Source organism: Lissotriton helveticus, chromosome 9, assembly GCF_964261635.1.
Source record: "Lissotriton helveticus chromosome 9, aLisHel1.1, whole genome shotgun sequence".
Classification (NCBI taxonomy): domain Eukaryota; kingdom Metazoa; phylum Chordata; class Amphibia; order Caudata; family Salamandridae; genus Lissotriton; species Lissotriton helveticus.
In genome coordinates, this window is record NC_136070.1 from 1168561895 (window position 1) to 1168583464 (window position 21570).

Genomic DNA, 21570 nt, shown 5'->3' on the forward strand with positions numbered 1-21570 from the left:
CAGAATGTGTTTATATTGACTGGCAGGAAATTAGTTATTGTATTTGCAATAGTATGTTGATTTGGTGATTGTTTGAAAGCAGCTAATAGTCATTTAGAAAAAGTGACCATCTAGTTTCCTGACAAGGCCTAGCATTGCAGTCTAAGCCTCGCTCATCTGTTTCATATTTCGATTAGTTTACCATTCAGATCTTTAATTATATGACCGCTCTAGAATAAGTATAGGATTTGTTATTCTTACTTTGTAAAATTATTGTGAATAAAAAATGAAGTGCTTCATTTTTCAAATGATTTCCTGAGGTTTGCACCGAATTTAGAATGAGGAATTCCTGGGATGAAACCTGGGAATGCACTGCAGTTGATAAATACTATTTTTGGAATGTTTTTCTCCCCTTAGGGTGTATGTGAGGAAATGCGATATGAAGAGATTCAGGAAAACTTTCCACTGGAATTTGCATTGAGAGATCAAGACAAATACAGATACCGGTATCCAAAAGGAGAGGTTAGTGTTTTAATCAGTGTACCTTTGATATTTTTTCATTCTGTGTCAAAATGTTGCCTTCATTGCATGCAACTATTATGTTCTTTCAGGAGGCAGCAAGAGATCTTTTATATAATAATATTCTTTGCAGTTCATTGCCAATATTGTGTTCATTTAAAAGCCTAGCACCAAATGCCATTGAGGGGTCTTAAGGAGCTTTACATTGATTGAGGGGAAACACCTCAATGTATCTGCCATAACTGGATTAGTTAGTCCTAATAGTCAGAAGGGTAGAACATGGCTTTATTTAAAAGACTTCATCTACGTCAGTCCTGGTGTTCATTCTAATAAGAGACATCCGATGTGCCTGCACTGAAAATCACGAGTAGCATCTGAAATCTGCACATGACCTTAGATTCATCTAGATGGGCAAAATCAGACTGCATCTCAGCAGTTGTACCTTCTCTTCATATGATATCTTGCCTTTAATCGTGAAGGGGGTGGTTTTATGTCTAATATTCGTCACCTGCGCCTCTGTTGGAGTACAAGAAAAGTGACGTTTGGGATATAATGTGGGCTGGTTTGTTTTTAATAAGCATGTCTCCTATAATAGCAATTTTTCCCTCAGCCTCTTCATTTATTAGTTCATCCGTATATTTTTTGGGTAATAGAGTCCCCTTCCCTTAAAGGATTTATTTTTAATTGTATACATCTACATAACCTTTCTGTCGATGTAACACATTGTGCATCCCTTGAGTTCTGGGAATATTTGGATTTGAGGCCAAGCATAAATTACATTATAATGTACCTTTACGTTGCTTCCCATTCACCATGCTCCACCCCAGTTGCGGAAGCTGGAAATCCGGTTTAGCCTTTTATTTACTATTTCACCAAGCAGTTGTCAACACAAGTGGTTCCCTCCACTCCCGAGCCTTCTGGGCCTCTTTCTATCATTTATCTGTATGTTAAATACAACTCATAACATCTTTCACCAGAAGGATAGCTGTCATCCCCTCTCCCATACCACTAGCTATCACTAGATGTCCAAACTCCCCACCTTTCTAGGGCCAGCAGCCCGCTTCATGTTTCAATCCGTAATCTAGAACATATTTATAATGTTTTGTCTTACTCAAACTTTTCCAAAAGCAGCTGTCAAATGCAATAAGCCCCTACCAGGCAAGTCAATGCAGTAGCCTCCCACACCGGCCTCAGAACTTTAAGTGCTAATTTCCCAGGTGGGTTCCATGACCACCCCCTAGCGATTCCAGTGGTGCCTTTTCTTCCTATTGTCGCCTCCATAGTCCGTCCTCATGCTACTTTTCTGTGTAAGTATTTATTGCTAGTTGGCTATCCGACCATCTCAAGGTCTCCTTCTGATAACCGATTCTCTCCTTACCTTTCTTACCACTATAACTGAGCGTGCGATAGCCTTAATGGTTTCATGTGGAGTAACATTACCTGCGATAGGTGCAGGATCATGAGAGTTTTGCACATATGAAAATAATCTAGTTATATGGGTTTAATATTTATTACCAGGGCTCTTTCTATTGTTTAAAGGAATATTGCTTTGATGATATTTCCTTCGGAGTAGCTTTATCACTCAACCGTATGCGCCCTGTGATTACCTGTCTTTGTAAGATCTGGGGTTTTGACCACTTGTAAGAAGCACTGGCAATACCCATAGATCTGGCTTATAAGTGAAAGTGCCTATTCAGTCACTGGTGAATGTAGACACTCAGTAACTCTTACATGGAATCTTCCACAACATATCAAAGTCATCTTCCATTGTGCCTAGGATGGGCATAAGCATACTAGAAATTAGTATTCTGTGCACCGAGGGCCATCAGATGCTGTGGTTTCCATTTGAGATGGCCTCCAACTTCCACCAAGCATACACTCGTGTTTTTTCATTTAATGCTGTTCTCCAATTCTCACATATCCCGTATTCAAGTCTGTTGCCATTGCACTCCGGTTTCACCACTCACTTTGAAGTCTCTCCTTCCCCAAACTAATTATATGGTGGGGCTGATAGCCAAGGGACTTCGGCAGTCACCCTGATGCTCCACACGCACCGTGATTTCCTGTGATGAATGTCTCACACCATCTGTCCCACATGGGTGTGTGAGCACAGGATCTTCCTCCATTGGCTGACTGGCTTTTGGGACGCGGGAGTATAGTGCACTGAAAAAGCTGAAGGCCTGAGTGTCTGTTCCTTCCTTGTTGTCATAGCGCTTGGTGTACCGACTCTTTTAAAACCCTAGTCTGCATTTGTGTCCTCACAGCTTCTAACAATATTCATATGGGGGTGCTAAGCAGCTCTTGATCTCGGGGTGTCTCGGGGGTGATCTCGGGGTGTCTGCCCACATTTGTAGTGTGGTTCTGTGCAAACGCCATTTGACACCAGCCTCCTCTAGCGGGTAGAAGCCTAAGAAAGGGTCGATACTGGCCTCGGTCATCTTGTTGTGTTCCTGTTGCTAGGATGAGCAGGTGACCTTTGGAAAATGTCTACAGCTGTGTAGACGTTCAGCAATAATTTTTTGATAACCATCCTATGTATACAGTCATTAAACTGACTCATGTAGAAGTTGTTCGCTTAAATCACCTGAACAGCTGTTGTGATGCTTTCACAAGTAAAATGAACCATAAAATTGTACTCAAACACTTTGACAAGCTCAGTGTCCGTATTCATGATTGTGCAGCATGAAAAAGTACTTGTTCACTGTACACTGAATGACCAACCAGAAAGGGATTTGCTGCCTTTTCGTTGCCTTCTGACTCCTCCTTGTTCTTGCTTTCAGTCCTACGAAGATCTTGTGCAGAGATTGGAGCCAGTGATCATGGAGCTGGAGCGCCAGGAGAACGTGCTGGTTATTTGCCACCAGGCTGTAATGCGATGTCTGCTCGCCTACTTTCTGGACAAGCCGGCGGGTAAGTACCTGAATGTTTCAGGGGGTAATGTCTGCTGTCCTCATGTGCGACTCGTAAATTGGGATGTATAAATAAGTGTCTCAGACACTGTTTGCGATTCCTAATGGGGTCGCAAGTTGTATGCCTCTTGAATATTAATTAGTAAAGGCGCAATTTGCAACCCCATTTGGAATGGCTCTCACTCCATGGGAGGGTGGCTTGCTGGAGTAGGTGGTAAACTGAGTGTTTTGCAGCCGCAAATGCGATCGCAAAACAATTGTACATTGCACGGTGACTCGCTGTTAGGAAGGGACACCCCTTCCCCGGGAGTCCTAAATGCTATTTTGCGAGTCAGTGACTCGCAAAATAGCATTTGTACATACCGATACCCTGTGTTTTTCCAGTCGCAAACATGCTCTGATACCTTCTGGTCGAGTTTGCACCATATAAAACTCCAAAAAAAGAAAGTTATTTACTTGGGGCCTGTAGTGAAAACATTCTAGGAGGTAGTTTCCTGGTCAGAAGGACCAATCCACAGTTCTCGTGTTGTATGAGACATTAGAAGAAATGCACCTGGGCATCGGTACCTATCAAGTCTACCTCTTAAGGCATCTACCCTCAGTCCATGTGGGTGGATACTCTGGTGCAGGTCCCATGTTTTTGGACTCAAGTTTGTGACCTTACTGTCCTCTCCTTTATTTCCTGGAGGGTTTAGATAAGTAAGGATTCCTGGGCCTCAGAATAGGATATCGGTGTGAGTATGTTTTAAATGTCATTTCCTCTCCCAGGCCTGGGTGTAGGAGATGGATTCCCAATTCTCCTCTCTCTGGCCATCCTAGCCCGGTGATCCACTCAATGCCACTAGATTTGTCATGGTCATTGGTGCAGTATTTTGATGAAATAAGTCGTGCTCTGATCTCTAGTCTTCGCTCCTACACCCCCTGTTATGATTCTAGGCTATGTTTTTTATTCTTGTTCCACTTGCTCAATAATTAAAAGAAGCAGAAACCATCATTCTCCAGTATTAGGGGTGTCTTTCATAGATTCACATGCCTGAATCATTCCCCGTCGTCGGAGTGGGAGTCCCACGGTACATAAAAAAGCAATAAAATGCCATAAATATGTAGTAATACCAATAGAAATGAACCAGGAAGTAAAACAGCCAATGGTACAGTAGGCAAAAAACTTCCACATCTATGACTCTCATAGTCATTATGTATAGTCCAAACTACAGCCAATCAGGCGCCAGCACCCACCAGAATGTTCTCCCCAGAGGCTCAGGCTCTCAGATTTTCTACCGCACGTCGTGTGAAGGGAGTCTCCCTGAGCTCTGCTCAGTTTCTTACTTCTAACTTCATTTGTGTCTTCACTTCAGGATGTCTTCAAAGAAATCTCTCTTTAGAGCCTGTGACTGCTGTGGTAAGCTTCGGCTTTTTGAAAAGGATCCACATAAAAAGTGTATCTATTGTCTCTACCCAGATCACCAGGCCTCTGACTGTAAGATCTGCAGAACCATGCCTCAAAAGACTCTCAGGGATAGAGAGGGTCGGTTACTTCTTTGGTTGAAGAGGCTAAAGGATTCTTCTAATCCTGTTTCTGAGGTAGGAAGTGTCACCTCTGGTTCTACTTCAGCCTCCAGGAAGAGGCCTGCGCCTGAGGGAATGTCATCTCCCAAGGCTAAACTGCCTAAAAAACAACCACCTGCTAAAGGACTGGACCAGCCTTCTACTTCTCAGGCTGTCCCCACATCCAAGGGCATGGAAGGTGCTTCTGCTGCCAAAAAGGGGAAAAACCTCAAGTTTCCTCTATCTTCTGAGAGGATTTTACCACAGACTTCATCTCCGCCTCCTGTGATGTCCTCTTCAGCTTCCTCGTCGACGAGAACGACGACTTCAGTGACATCTACGGTAACATTTTCATCTCCTAAACCTGGTATGGTTATGTCATCGTCTACGGCGTCTCCAACGATGGTTTTTGTTTCTGTGAGGCCTGTTTCGTCGACGTCCGTCGTGGACGCCTCGTCGTCGACACCTCTAAAGGCTTTACCGCCGACGAAAAAGGCTCCGTCGACGAGCTCGTCGTCAGGCTCTACGCCGTCGACGAAAATAACACCGTCGACGAAAAGTGACCCGTCGACGAAGGGTGTCCCGTCGACGAAGGGTGTCCCGTCGACGAAGGGTGTCCCGTCGACGAAGGGTGTCCCGTCGACGAAGGGTGTCCCGTCGACGAAGGGTGTCCCGTCGACGAAGGGTGTCCCGTCGACGAAGAGTGTCCCGTCGACGAAGAGTGTCCCGTCGACGAAGAGTGTCCCGTCGACGAAGAGTGTCCCGTCGACGAAGAGTGTCCCGTCGACGACGAGTGTCCCGTCGACGACGAGTGTCCCGTCGACGACGAGTGTTCCGTCGACGAAAGGTGTCCCGTCGACGACGAGTATTCCGTTGGCGAAAAGTGTCCCGTCGACGAGAGGTGATCCGTCGACGACAAAACCATCGGGAGTTAACCCTCCGACGACGCCGCAGTTGTCATCATGCACGGCACTACAAGTGTGGTCTCCGTCGACGGTGTTTTTAACACCACGGCAAGCAGCAGAACAACTGCGCAACACTGCAATGAGGCTTTCACCCCTTCGTATTTCACCTCATAAGGTGTCCTCTGAAGTGCCAGACCAACTTCTGGATTCTGACAGTGACAATGAGATGGTCCAGAATACTTTTGGGCAAGCCACTAGTCCATCGGAGTTACATATTAAACTTCAAGATGAAGAAGATGATGATTCTCACTCTCCTGTTGAGGTATCGATGCCTGTGAGTACCCCTGTTGCTCAAGTGCCTTTGGATTTAATATCCAACTTACAATTTATGCTGGACGATTACTATCGGAGGTTCCCACCATCGGAATCGGCAGGTTCTGGACAGGCAACTCCAACTTCGGAAACGCCTCCACCCGTGCCCCCACCGGTGTGTCCACCTTCACACCCACAACCTGCTCACGAAGAAGACCCGCAATCCTCGGAAGATGACGACCAGCGGGAAGAAGGAGAAGTGGATGATTTATCGGAGTGGGAGGACTATCAAGTACAATCTCCTTCAACATCTCCTCAGACTGCGTCGGCCTCCCCTCCGGTGGATGTAGCGAGCTTTCACTTGTTGATGGAGCGTGCAACCGCACGTTTTCATATGAAGATGGAGCATACGCAACAAGAATGTTTCCTTTACGATTTTAAGGATCAGCCCAGACGACAAATTAGGACAATACCCATCGTGGAATTCATCTGGAAGGAAGGTGTTAAGGTGATGTCAACGCCGGCTTCCATTCCTCCAGTCTTGCCAAGAATTGATAAGAAATATAAAGCTCCCGACAAGACGCCTGCATGTCTTCTTGGACAGGCAAAACTTGACTCTGTAATTGTCCAGGCGGCTCAGAAAAGAGCCAGAAATCCGTCCTCTGCGGTTACGGCGCCGCCGGATAGAGATGGCAGAAGCCTAGACTCAATCGGAAAACGAGTTTCCACCATGGCTGCAACAACTGTCCGTGCTGCCAACGCATTAGCCATCTTAGGTCGGTACGACCGTCAAATGTGGTCTGATATCTCACCATTTATCGATCTCCTCCCTGAGCCATCCAAGGCTGAGGCACTCCAAATTCTCCAAGAAGGTCAAAGGACCTCTGAAGAGATAATCGATTCAGCTGTTGATGTTGCATCTACAGGATTTCGTCAATTAGCAGGAGCTGCGGTTCTGCGTAGACAGGGGTGGTTACGTTCCACTGCTTTCAGACAAGAAGTCCAAAACCGAGTTCTAGACATGCCATTTGATGGCGAATATTTATTCGGCCCCAAGGTAGAGGAGGCTTTACAGACTATCAAAAAGGATACCGAAACAGCCAGATCCTTAGGCACTCTACAATTCCACAAGCCGCCCTTTCGAGGAGCGAGAGGACGAGGAACGTCCTTCAATAGAGGTGGATACCAGCAACAACATCAACAATCCTCATACCGTCAGGGTAATCAGCGCTTCCAAACTCAGCGCTACCAGTCTTATGGGCAGAAAAGATCTCAATACACCCCAAACAGGGGTAAGGCTACCTACCGCGGCAAGGACAAGCGACAATGAAACTTTTCACCTGCCACCACCGTCTTTCCACCCTCTCAAAAGACTTGGCGGAAGAATATCCAAATTTTACTCCAATTGGCAGTCGATAACAACGGACAAATGGGTCCTGGATATTGTGGCCAGGGGCCATGCCCTAGAATTCGAAAAATTCCCCCCAAATGTACCGCCAAAGGGCCCGCCTCCAGCTCACCTGAAGGAGCTGCTTACCCAAATCAAAATGATGATAAAAAAAGGAGCGATCGAGAGCGTTCCTCAGAGGATGAGAGGTCTAGGATTTTACTCCAGGTTCTTCCTGATCAGAAAGAAGAACGGGGAGTGGCGCCCGATCCTCGATCTTCGCGCCTTAAACAAATATCTAAGAAAATTGACATTCCGGATGCTATCTCTTCAAGAAATTTTGCATCTTCTAACAGCAGGAGATTGCATGGTCACCCTAGACCTCCAGGATGCATATTTCCACATCCCCATCCTACCTCGCCACAGGAAATTCCTTCGCTTCAGGGTGGCTGGCAGGGACTACCAGTTCAAAGTCCTTCCTTTTGGACTACGGTCAGCTCCAAGAGTTTTTACGAAAGTTTTAGCTCCAGTAGCTGCGCACCTCCGGCTGGAGGGAATACAAATTTTCCCATATCTGGACGATTGCCTTATAAAGGCCAATTCTCATGGAACCGTTCAACGTCACCTTCAACAGTGTCTGCACCTGTTTCAATCTCTAGGCCTGACTATAAATTTCACCAAATCCCAAATGCAATCGTCTCAAAGAATAGCATTCTTAGGAGCGATGTTGGACACTCACAAATGCAAAGCTTTCGTCTCCAAGGAGAGACAAATAAAAATAAGTCGGCTAGCACAAGATCTCATGCAAAGAAAGTCAGTTTCTGTCCGACTATACAAATCCTTTCTAGGGATGGCATCGGCTTGTATTCCATTACTTCCAAATTGCCGACTTAAAATGAGGCCGCTTCAGGAGGAACTAACCTTACAGTGGCAACAGGTTTCAGGCACTTTCGAGGACCTCATTCAAATCACACCACTCATGAAGGAGTCTCTTCTATGGTGGACACAGAGGGGTCATCTGAGTCAGGGTCATGCGTTCCTTCAAGAAACACCAAGTCTCACCATCACTACAGATGCATCCCTCGAGGGCTGGGGGGCTCATCTACAAGGCCTCACGATCAGCGGCAAATGGACTGCGCAACAGAAACTGTGGCACATCAATCGTTTGGAACTGAGAGCCATCTTTCTTGCCCTCAAGGCGTTTTGTGCCATCATTCAGAACACCAGTGTGTTGATAAGAACAGACAACACAACAAGTATGCACTACGTCAACAAACAGGGGGGAACTCGGTCTCTTCTCCTGTCTCTAGAGGCGCAGGAATTATGGACATGGGCTCTTCACCACAATGTACAGTTGCATGCGGTGCATGTTCCGGGAACGGAAAACGTCCTTGCGGACGCACTCAGCGGGACAACGATCACCACCCACGAATGGGAGCTTCACCAGGAAACAGTGGACCACATCTTTCATCAGTGGGGTTGCCCAGACCTGGATCTATTTGCGACAAGTACCAACAGCAAATGCCGGAGCTTCGCCAGCTGGCACCCCCACAAGAATTCTCTGGGGAATGCGTTCTCCATCGATTGGTCCCTGACGTTTGCGTACGCTTTCCCACCGATTCCGTTAGTCCCCAAGGTTCTGCGGAAGATGAAGGAACCTTGCCGACTGATCCTGATTGCGCCCCGATGGCCGCGCCAGTATTGGTTTACAGAGCTCCTCCTACTGTCAGAGAGCAAGCCAATTCAGTTACATCCAATCCCGAACTTGCTCAGTGTTCAGGAAGGTCAAGTCTTCCACCCGGACCCAGCATCGCTGAGATTAGCGGCTTGGCTCCTGAACACCATGAGTTTGCACACCTGAACATCCCGGCAGACTGTAAAGAGGTGTTGGCCAAAGCTAGAGCACCCGCTACCATCAAGACATACAGTCTGAAATGGAAACGCTTCTGTATCTGGTGCCGTTCAGCAGGCGTTCACCCTTTTTTGGCAAAACCTGAGGAAATTCTTCCTTTTTTCTTGCAGTTGGCACGAACAGGTCTGTCCCATGCTACTTTAAAGGTATTTCTGGCTGCAATATCCAGATATCGACAGGATGGGTCCAATTCTCTGTACTCAGCAAGAATTATCCAACAGTTCTTTAAAGGCCTCTTTAGAATGTTCCCTCCTGCACGTCGTCCACCTCCTTTGTGGCATCTGAATGTGGTCCTGGGTCAACTCATGCGTCACCCATTTGAGCCCATCCATAGAGCTGACTTGAAGTATCTTTCGTGGAAGGTGTCACTGCTTTTAGCCTTAACATCCGCAAAGAGAGTTAGTGATATCCAAGCTCTCACTGTACATCATCCTTTCCTTCAATTCACAAGCGATTCTGTCATACTTCGCACAAATCCCAAATACATTCCTAAAGTACCTTCGGATTTCCATCTGAACGAACCTGTTGTTCTTAAATCGTTTTTTCCAGACCCGCAAACTCCCGCGGAAAGAGCTTTACACTCGCTTGACATTAGAAGATGTCTTAAATTCTATCTACAAAGAACGTCTACTGTACGCACCTCTGACCAGTTGTTCATTACCTACGGTGCGATTCGTAAGGGGCAGGCAGTATCGAAACAGACTATTGCAAGATGGATATCTGCTGCCATTGCCTTTTGCCATGCACAGGCTGGGAGACCTCTACCATCTGCGCCCAGAGCGCACTCTACAAGAGCAGTCTCCTCATCTACGGCCTTATTTGCTGGAGTCCCTCTTCAGCAGATCTGCAAAGCGGCTACTTGGGCGAGTCGCCATACCTTTACCAGACATTACTGTCTAGAATCCATCAGCGAGGCTGATACTTCTGTGGGTCGAGCTGTTCTACGGAATCTGTTTCATTAAGGTGAGCCTCTGTTTCCCACCTCCTTGTTTTCTGCTGTCAGACGCTTCTTATGTTATGTTTTTCACATATTTCCATGATTGCATTATGTTATGCTTTATACGATATGTGTATATTCACTTTGCATTGTTATTTGCATTACTGACTGACAAGCTGGGTGTTATGAGCGTCTGTTCAGCAAAGATATGTACTGCTAGCTACTCTGATTCAGGCATGTGAATCTATGAAAGACACCCCTAATACTGGAGAAGAACAATAGTTACTTACCTGTAATCTGTGGTTCTCCAGTATTGGTGTCTTTCATAGATTCACATGAAACCCGCCCACCTCCCCTCAGAGGCTTTTTAGGCTATTATGGTTTACCTTCACTCCTTGCGAGAAAATCTGAGAGCCTGAGCCTCTGGGGAGAACATTCTGGTGGGTGCTGGTGCCTGATTGGCTGTAGTTTGGACTATACATAATGACTATGAGAGTCATAGATGTGGAAGTTTTTTGCCTACTGTACCATTGGCTGTTTTACTTCCTGGTTCATTTCTATTGGTATTACTACGTATTTATGGCATTTTATTGTTTTTTTATGTACCGTGGGACTCCGACGACGGGGAATGATTCAGGCATGTGAATCTATGAAAGACACCAATACTGGAGAACCACAGATTACAGGTAAGTAACTATTGTTCTTATATCTACTTTGGTATTTAAAGAGTACTAGATAAAGGTTTCATCTGAAATTTAAATCAACCCACTTTTGAGGTGCAAAGGTGCAGGTGCCTTTCAAAACCCCTCATCCAAGAGATTCATTCTGTGTTGAAGAAGCAATCTGAAAGTTGATGCACACCTGATGTCCACGATAGCAGCCAATGGCACTGAGCGAGCCCCTTGTCCCTCTTGTTGAGTGTTCCAATTACCTGGCTTGCCATCGCTTTTACGATATCTAACTTCACTGTAAAACCTCTGCATCACGTAAAGTTCACTTACGCTGATGTTTCAATAAACTAAATTTCCATTATATACCAATATCCGATGTTCATACTTTGAATACATTGAAAATTAGTCTGTGGTTGCCAACTTTGCAGCTCTTGCCCTGCTGTCGGCCATCAGAATTATTTGTACTTTGGCGCCACCTGCACACAAGCTGCGGAATTGTTAGAAAATGTGAACGTAAAGCAATAAATTAAAGCTAGCATTTATCAGTGTTGTTCTTGACTTCGTGTCACCTCGACATGTACTAGTCGTGGGTTTTGTTTTGATTACTATTCACGTTTCACGGGAGTTAGTACCAGATCTCAACTTCATGCGGCAATAGGTTTTATGAAAGACTGGTACTGCAGCAGATTGTCCCTGGGTACCATGGAGCAAGCTTTGCCTTTATTACTAATGTAGAGCAGGGAAAAATATATATATATTTTTCACTCGACACACACCATGAAGGAAACCAACAGAGGAATATGGTAAAAACTAGACATATTGCTAGACCCCTACAAACCTCCATAAACAAATACATGCCCAACGAGCCAAACCAACTTAACGCAACTCCACGTGGGCCCGGCGCTCTGTCACTAAATAACCACCAATCACTTCTATGTGCCAACTAGATAAGCGTCCAATCGCAATAACTTAAATGTTCAATGATATATGTGAGCCAGACTGTGGGGTGGACAAGCAAAGACTGTAAAAACAACCACCGTTTTCCCCTATGCGATTGTCTGCGAAACCTGCTATATGTTACTTGTTACAGTGTCGTTTGTAATATGTAATATGTAAATACCAATAAAAACATTTACAAAAATAAAAACATAAAATGGATCAAATATTTTTAGGACTAAGCAAACGCTCCTTGTTTATTTTGACGAAAGCCTCACCTACAGTAACAGCAAGAACAACATTGTTTTCTGTGGTTCTGATATCACAAAAGTGAACTTTACCAAAAAATGGCATCGTCCTAGGTCATTTTTGTGCAGTTCTGAACCCTAGGTTAATAGAATGCGGGACTTGAAAGAATAGTGGTGGGGTTTAAAAAAAGTATGTTCCAATGCAGACCATACACCATCATCTCTCTGAAAAGGTAGCAGATAAGAGCTTTGTTTTAGGCAGGTGATTTTAAAAAGTACGAGACGTGTTTTTTTGTGTGTCTAAAACCGAGGTTCCTTTTTGTGTCTGAGCAGTAATGCAGAGGCAGGGGAACCATTGAGCATCGGGGGATGACCGTAGAGACAGAACATACGTAGTGATTGGTTGACTGACATCCATAAATAGTATATTAATTACAATGTCAGTCCTCCTTGCACTTTGGACATAGTTTTTTTTAAATCTTTTCCATGTCAACGGCTACCTGTCTGACCCTCCTTGGGAGGTAGCCCCATGCATCGATGGCTAGACACAGATGGACCTCTGCTTTGGAATGCCTCCAGTCTGTTAGCAAGTTTAGTCCAGACCCCAGGCTCGGGAAGCACTTTGTCTTTTTAGGTTTCACCTGCACAGCACTTTCGAAATCTCTTGCATTCAAAAGAAGAAAAAATCTGAAACTGGGCTTAGAACCCACCCACTACATACCTTTACTTACCAATGGATGGATCCAACGTGGCTCCTACAACCCTTTAGTTACCATTGGCAGGCTCCCACGTCACTCTAGTTTCCTCACTGGTCAGCACCCCCTCCTTGCCTCCGTCGTCGTGCCACGGAGCCTGGACCAAGTACTGCTTCAAGTGGCTAGTGTCCTTCCACTGGCTGCTTGCTTCAGCAGGTACTGTTTTTGGATAAATAACAATGGTGCTATTCCAACTTAACCACAGAAACCGGGTATCTTTGCCTGTTGTGGTCAATAACGTGTTTAATCTCTAAACTCTTTTTAATGAATGAAAATAGTTACTGGGTTCCCACCCTCTCCCTCCTGTTGCCCTGTGCCTTCCCCTTTCACGATGTTGCTTGTTGTCCCATTGCTTTTTTTAAATTTCATGTAAAAACGTTTTCCTTTGCAGCCATATATTAAAACCGCGAGGAACATTTGCAAACGGTGAAAAGGTCTACCTCCCTGGAAAGGGTGAATTCCTTTAACATGCACTATCCAGGTCCGTGCATATATCCAGGTGGAAAACAACTTTGTGTTGAAAAACACTATCTAGATCCCGATTTGGGTGCTGAAATATAGATTTTATGACGGCCATGCAATGTTTTTTTACTGGCTAGTCGGTTTAAGAATCTTTAGAGCTCAGTGCAACTCCTACACATTTCTTCATCTTCGCCTCTGCACCATTAGTTTACATGTACAAACAATGTAGACATTCAAAGAAATTTTTTTTTTTTTTTAATCTAACCGCAAACCAGCATCAGTAACGGTAATGTTTGTAATTTCTAGAAAAGGTTGTGAAAGTTGGTTCAGCTATTCCGGCCCGGCTTTGCTGACCAAATTTCACAGGTAAAAAGTATGTTGACAGCTGCCTGGCCACCAGAGTGTTTTGCTGTCCAGTTCCAAACTTTGCAGCACGACTTTCTTAGACTTTATTGGAGTGGTCCTGATGCTGCAGATGCAGGAGTTGAAAATGCTCAAGGATGCTCTGGGTGCTGTGTTGACGGGGTGCATTTGCAGTTATTCCTCGGTTCACGGGTCAGGTGGGGTGACTTTGACCACAAAGGTCCCAGAAATATCATTTGGTGGGGGCAGGTGTCACTTTTGGGTGACCAATATGGACTCCAATGGCACTCTCGGAGTCCGGCTGACTGGGGTGCAACTGTTGGCCATCAACGATGGGTCTCTTCTGGCGCCCAGTGGCAGTTAGTCGTGATTCTCCTGAAGTGGCTACTAACTTAACAAAATGGGCTACTCCAGCTTCAGTGACCCTAGTTCCAGGAGGTCAGCCGACTGAACCTTTGAGTCCGGTTCAGGGTTGGGGCACAACTTTTCCCCAAGCCAGGAGTCACAGGCATAGTCTTCACTTTGCTATTCCAAGGTGCAGCAGGTGCAGTGCAGCAGGCGCAGTCCGGCAGACAATGCAGTCTCTCCTTGTGCAATCCAGGGGGGGCAGCAGGGCAGTCTTTCTTCAGTCCTTGTTCCAGTTCAGACGTGATCTGAGGGTTAGGGTGCATATTTATTCCAAAACAGTGCCCTGTGGGGGTTTGATGCAGTCACTAGCCAATGGGCTACCAGGTCCCCTCCCTTGTGGTGACTGCTTTTCACCTATGTGTGGCATCTGACAATCCCAGACCTGCACTATTATGCCCATCTCAAGATGTTGGGTCCCTCCTTGGATGTTAGGAGCTTGGTAGTCCACCTTAGAGGTGTGGCTACCTTTGAGCTACACACCCATGAGGAAAATCGGTTTGGGCACTGGTCTCCCCTCTCTGTCCCTGTCTCCAGCCCGTCTACCTGATCATAGGGCAGCCCCTCAGGAGTGTGAACGCTATTTGCCCACCAAGGCGGCTTCACCTTTGAAGCTCGCCCATAGTGCTTTTGTGAACTTTTTTTTATACTTTAACCCATGTTGCTCAGCAGGCCAACTGCTGTTCAACATGTAAAATATTGACAAAGCTAGTAGATTTTGCATGGGCAAAACTTATTGGCTTTGCTAATGCTTGTTTAGATTTGTATTTATTCTAAAGTGCAGGATCTCGATGGCCTGAAACCTTGTACGTAATATATTAAGGAATCATTGGGTGCTTTACTTTATAGAGAAAGGTTCGAAGTACAGGCAAATATGAGCAGTGATAAATATAACTGAATAACACACAAACGCTCTCACATTCACTGTTTTTCATACTTTCCAAAACCAGTCTCATCCAACTCCACTCCTTCCTGGAAAGTTTCAGGGTTCTCCATTAGGCGGGGACCGAGAAAAACGGCCCAAAACTTGTTTTCCTCATTAATTTTTCCATAGGAAATTTGAACACTGACCGCAAAAGCTGCTGAATGGAATTGCATCCAATGTGGCCGAAAGCTAGATCTTGGGCCAGAATGCGTGCTTTTTTAGGTCTTTTTTTTTTTTTTTTTTTTTTGAAAACCTTTATTCGAAAAACACAGAGATACATGCGCAGGCCCACAACCATCATGGCCGGCCGCAAAACAGTCGATCATAAACAGGAGGAAGGCATACCAATCGGTAAACAGGATACATGAAAAGACACCAAATCCGGTCGTGGGGCGTAAAACAAAGGATATTAGGTTTTCGTTTTTAAATTACAAAGGAGAGTAGGGGCTGTCACAACAAGGATATTGCACCTCACGTAAAAAGGAGAAAAACCAAAAGACATGGGGGACATACCCGGATGGCAAACTGAGGCAGGCAATGACTATAACTACCAAATAAGCTAAACAACCGAGACGGTAATATCAATTAACAGGTCACCATACAATAAACAACATTCCCCGATATCCCCCCAGAAGTCCCACCCCAGTAAGAGAAAGACAGGGGCTTAAGAAGACGCCCGAGAAAGAAAGAAGGCACAAAACCAAGGGACAGCCAGCCCTACAAAGGGGAAAGAACCCTCCCAAGCTAGAAAAGAGCGAAAGGGACCATAGAACAAAAAAAACTAAAATAACAAACCCCCCCACACCCGCCACCCTGCACCCCTGTGATGGCTACGGCCCAGCCCATAAACAGCGTGCCTGTCGCCCCGGAACTGCCCCAAAGAAGGGAAAAAGTACAACAAGTACAAAGAATGGAGGAGGAGAGAATGAGACAACAAAGGTGGTAAGGATCAGCAGAAGAAGAAGAGGACCACCAACAAATATGTACCCGGCCACCCGCTACCGGCTCCCACACCAGACAGGATACCAACGGTCGGTGTAATCAATGTCCCGCTCACGCAATACAGTCCCAGCAACGGAAGGAATAGCGACCCAAAAAACTGTCTTAACCTTGCCCCTTGCGATCATGTTGGTTGATGGAGTCCAGCCGTCCGGCCAGCACCGTGGAGAAGAAACAATCCCGGAACAGCCAGCAGAGGATGGGAGGTCGCCCACAAAAGCCCACGCAAAACACAGTCACATGTCCAGGAGTGGTGCAAACAGAAACAGGGCAGTGAAACTGGAAGTCGGAAGCAGCCGGCCAGAGCGACAACAACAGTCCCAGGAATGGATGTAAAGTCACGCCACCAGCACACAAAGGAGATGACAAAAATGGCGCCCAGGGACGACATCCCAGCCAGCGTACGAAACCATAAATTCCAGATCTCCTCCGGATCATCGTGGTCAGCACCTCAGCAGAATCAGATCCATAATCCTCCAACCTCTCAATAGGCACCCCGGCATGGAGATCAACAGGAATCGGCTCAGGGTGTGGCGCAGTGTGCCGCACGGGGGGGCAACCACGGCCCACAGGAGAAATAGCATCGAGCCTGCACCCCAGATCTCGGGCATGGACACGAAGAGCAGCCCCAACCGCCTCCAGGGCACACAGGACAGCACCGGTCCCCAGCGGCTTCTCAGGCAGAGAGAGATGAGCAGCTTCAACCACACCAGGCTCACTAATGAAAGGCAGCCCGGGAAGCCGAGCGCCATCGTAACTCGCCGCCCACTGTTCACTGCGCCGACTTTTCGCCAGTGGCCACCGGGCCAGAGACATGGGGGCGACTGTGGGCATCGCGGTACAGGCTCAGTCGTGTTCATGCAACATCCGGACCCCCAAATGAGCTCCAAGCACTCCACTGTCGGAAGCCGAGGGGCTGAGCAGAAAATGGCGTCCGCTACCAGCCGAGGAAACAAAGAAACCGTTCCGACAGCTTCCAAGCCAGGCAATTGCAGAGATACAATGTATCCAGGCGCACAGGATAACCGAGCGGGACGAGGCGCTGCAGCGACAAGAACAACTCGGCAGCCTCCCAACAGCCGACCGGCTCCTCCTCCTCCGCGCTGACCGCCACCGCTGTGGCCGAGGCCGGCCGGACCAACAAACAAAGCCCCGGTCCCCCAGCTGCGCCGGGCCGGGAAAGGAGCAAGGGCGGATCACCGCCATTACGACTCGGGTTTCGCCGGGAGACACACCGGCGTAGGCAGGAGAGTATCACCGTTGCAGTCGCTGGGCAGAAGAACAGGATAGAGAACAGGATAATGAAGAAAAGCGCTAGGGTCGGCGGAGCCGATTTCCTAGGCGGCCATCTCCGTCGCAGGCTAGGCTCCTCCCCCGCTTTTTTAGGTCTTGCTGCTATAGGAGATGACCTCTTGGAATCACTCAAGCTTTTCCGCCAAAATCGTTTCAATACATGAGGCAATTAAGCACTTACTTTGATGTTGGCAAGGCAGATATTTTACTATTGGTGGTAACATTACAATGCAAGTGGTTTACAGTTAGCTGTATAAAGCTGTGGGAATGGCAGAAAACAGATCTAGAAACAAAATAACAATGAATCCGACATTATTTCTTTCCTAAATGTGATCTTTGCACTGTCCCAAAGTGCTATGAAACTATTGTTTGCGAAGCATATAGTGTAAACCGTTTGATACTGGTAAAAATAAAAAGGCTCCTCTCCCGCCCTCCACCTCTACCCCATTCCACCTCCACCTCCATTCCCCTTCCCTCCAGCTCCACTCCCCCTCTCTGCTCCCACCACCACCTCCACTGCCCCACCATCTCCACTCTCCCCTCCGTCCCTGCACTTTTACTCCCACCTGCACCTCCATTCCCTCCTCACTCTTCTACCCCTACCCCTCCACTTCCCTTTTCCTTCCCTCCACCCCATTCCCCTCTCCACCTCCACCACCACCACCTCCACTCACCCCTCCCTGCACCTTTACTTCCACCTCCACTCCCTCCTCCCTCCCTGCACCTCCTCTCCCCCCTCCCTCCACATCCACTTCCACCTACCTCCACTCCCACCTTAACTCCCCCTCACTTCCTCCTCCACCTCCCTCATTCACCCCCTCCCTCCACATCCACTCCTCCCTCCCCCCCTGCACATCCACTCCCCCTAATCCCACCCCCTCACTCCCTGCACATCCAATCCACTCTGCTCCTCCCCCACCCTCCCTGCACATCCACTCCACCCCACAAATGTATCTGTATTCCTGTGGGATGCTTTCTAGGTTATATATAAGGTAAAAAATGGTTATAACTCTTTTTTTATTATAACTTATAACGTTTAAACATGCTGCACAACATTCACAATGCTCTGCAACACAAACGTTAACAAAGCCAATAGCTCTCTAGACACTTATAAGGCCCCAAAGACGAGACCTATTGGCTATGCCAAAGCTTGTTGTTGTTTGGTATAAATCTGTAAATATGAATATTTTACATTACAGAGAATCTGCAAAGCAAACAGATCTTAGGATAAGATCTTATTGGTTGCCATCACATCAACAAAGATATGACAGCAGCCCTTTTAGGACTCGGGTGCGAAAAAGTATATAAAACCATGGTGGCTAGGTCCCAAATAGACCGGCTACGCTGCCCCGGGCTGGGCCAAAAACCATTTTTTGTTTAAATGGCGGCCATTTGCCCTTTTAAAAATGAGCCCCCAGGGTAGTCAGTTGTAGTTTGTTTGGGGAGAATGGTGTACACCCAATCCTCCCAGAGCCTTGCAAATGCTTCGGGGGACACAACCCGGGGCGATTTATTGATTATGTTGAGCGGGGTGTGCATCCCGCCACAAGCCTTGCAAAGTCCTGGGGAGCCTTTCCCAGTGGCCAGTATTTACATTTTCTGAAAGGGGGTGTGCAAAATGCTTCTTTTGCCCAGGTGGGAGCAAAGTTCAAGAGAGCCGGCTCACTCCAGCCCCCCAATAGGTGCCGACTGGGGAGCTGGCTGAGGCAGCAAGGGCATAGGTGCTCCTCCTGCATCCCCAATGAATTAGTAAGTCGTGGGTGCCCTTTGTGGCCATCGTAGCACCCTATTTTAAAGAAAAATGCCGGCTCCTGCCAGCATTTGGTATGGGTGCTGGTGGGGAGCCAAATGGGGCAACCGGGTAAGTTTGCAAGTTACTAGGTTGATTACTTTATAGAGCGCACATAGGGTCTTTTTCACCCTATCTTAGGGGCATGCCATCATTACCCAAATACCCACTGTCCCAGAGACTGTCTCCATTCACAATCTTCAGCTCCCAGCAAACCCGTAACTCTTCCCTAGTCAGGAAAAAAAAACCTCTTCCCTAGCCAATTCCCTCTCCGAGGCATCATATGCCTGAATGTGGGTCTTTTAAAAATGCAGTTAAACTATTGTCAGGGAGTCACAGACAAGGAGACATTGTGAGAGGTCAGCGTGATGGGATGGGGGTAACACAAAAAATAGACGGGGTTACAGGCTGATAAAGAATTCCTTCTATCAGAATAATGTACTGTTCACTGTGCACATAACTAATGTACATATATTTCTCAATTTTCTAGAGGAGTTGCCTTACCTGAAGTGTCCGCTTCACACTGTCCTACAACTCACTCCTGTGGCTTATGGTGAGTAGAAAGTGTTTAACCAAGCATTCAGTGCATGTTACATTTATTTGTGCATTGTTTTTTAGCACACATGTGCCTTGTAGATGGAACACAGTACCAAGCCCACCTTCTCTCTTAGTGTATATGCCTCCATTTACCACCCCAGCAAAATAATGTGCAATTTTAAGGTTTCTGCTTGTTCATTTTGACTGTTTTTGCTTACAAGTAAGTGATCTCCTCTCAACCACTTACATCTATGGCTGTAATGGCACTTGCATCCAGTTACTGGGACTGATTTAGCAATTTGGGGATAAACATACTTATCTTATCCCTTTGGTAGAAATGATACAAGAGCTAGTCATAGGAGACGTAAGACAGTCTCGGTAAGCTTTTGATCTTCATTTAATAATTTTTGAAGTATTTTGTTCAGCTGTACCGTTTTACGTATTCCCCTGGTTTGTTAGAGGGGACGATAAACAAGGCAACTAATAAGCTGGACGAAAACATGAGTTCCACATTAATACTGCAAAGTTAGTAATCGTAATATATAATATTGTGGCATGATACTAGCTATCCTGGAACACTGCCTGTGCTCTGTGGAGGTGAGGGAACGAAGAGTCCCACTTAGAGAAGGAACATGTGCACTGGGATACAGTGAGGGACAATGTATCACTTATGCTGCAAGTTCTGCATCCATTGAACGCTCAGGGTTTAGTAATGTTAGACAAGTGATTTCCCTGCTTTGGGGCATTGCTCCAGGTATGTTACTGGCTCTATCAGACCTAAATGCACATAGTTTCCTCTGAGCACTATGGCGAGAATTGGTGTTACATTTGTAGTGTAATCTTCTATCTGCTGGAATCTTTATCATTTTGCTCTTTATAGCTGCTCTGGATAATAGTGGATTATAGAATTTGTGCCCAGTCAACTGTGACCACACTGCTTAAGAATCCCAGTGTTCACGGACTATCATTAAACAAACTGGAGAAGAAGATTAAAGGAGAGGAACGGCTAAACTGCAGTTAGGCTGTGAAATGATGATGATGATGATGATGCATGCTTTGGAGACTTATTGATATACTTTCGTGTACCCAGAGAGCCTAGAAAGAAAGTGGGAAATGTCCACCTGTCTAAGGAAATGTTTGAGTCAGGATGCCAACCGATGCTTCCTGCATGCATCAACACTGCTTCCTTATTGTATGTTGCATGCCAGAGGCTTTGTTGTTCTTGTTCACCTGCCTAAGAGCTCCCTAAATCCCTCCCTAAGTGATGTGTGTACTAGCTGGTCTGCAAGCACCGTGGGAAGGCAATGGTAGTTGGGAAGCAGAAGGACTTCCTTTGTGGAGGAACAAGCCCCTTTCTGTGTACCGGACAGAGGGAGTTACTTGTAAGTGCGGGCGCAGAGCATACATATATTTGTACTTGATGCACAGTCAAACTAGTCTTGTGGGGTTTGTGAACATGTAATGCCAGGCTGCCGGTCTGTGAATTACTATTCCATTGTCTGTGGCAGCATATATTAGGTGGAAACAGGAGTCTGCTCCTGATGTCTTCCTCTTCCATGTTTACTAAAGCCTGACCCTCACTTTCAGTGCACCTATGTCCATCCTATTTCTTTAATCTGCTGAGATCACTTGTAGGTAAACACCCCTCCCTTGCCATTTTAATCACCAACTTAGATCATTTAAATCAGAACAGCCAATCACATGAGGCCAGACTATGTCCGCAGGGAGTAGGATAAGTATGCAGGCTCCCACTGGTATGAGCTGTGAATATACACACTCTTT

General features: G+C 46.4%; 1 protein-coding gene across 3 annotated transcripts in view; it reads left to right on the plus strand.

Annotated features, from left to right (window-relative positions):
• Nucleotides 1-21570, plus strand: part of PFKFB4 (6-phosphofructo-2-kinase/fructose-2,6-biphosphatase 4) — a 305232-nt gene that overhangs the window by 264508 nt on the left and 19154 nt on the right. For all 3 annotated transcript variants that reach the window (XM_078661631.1, XM_078661629.1, XM_078661630.1), the window contains exons 10-12: nucleotides 397-501; nucleotides 3279-3408; nucleotides 19742-19804. In XM_078661631.1, coding sequence (XP_078517757.1) covers nucleotides 397-501; nucleotides 3279-3408; nucleotides 19742-19804 — 298 coding nt within the window. The remainder of the gene's footprint in view (nucleotides 1-396; nucleotides 502-3278; nucleotides 3409-19741; nucleotides 19805-21570) is intronic.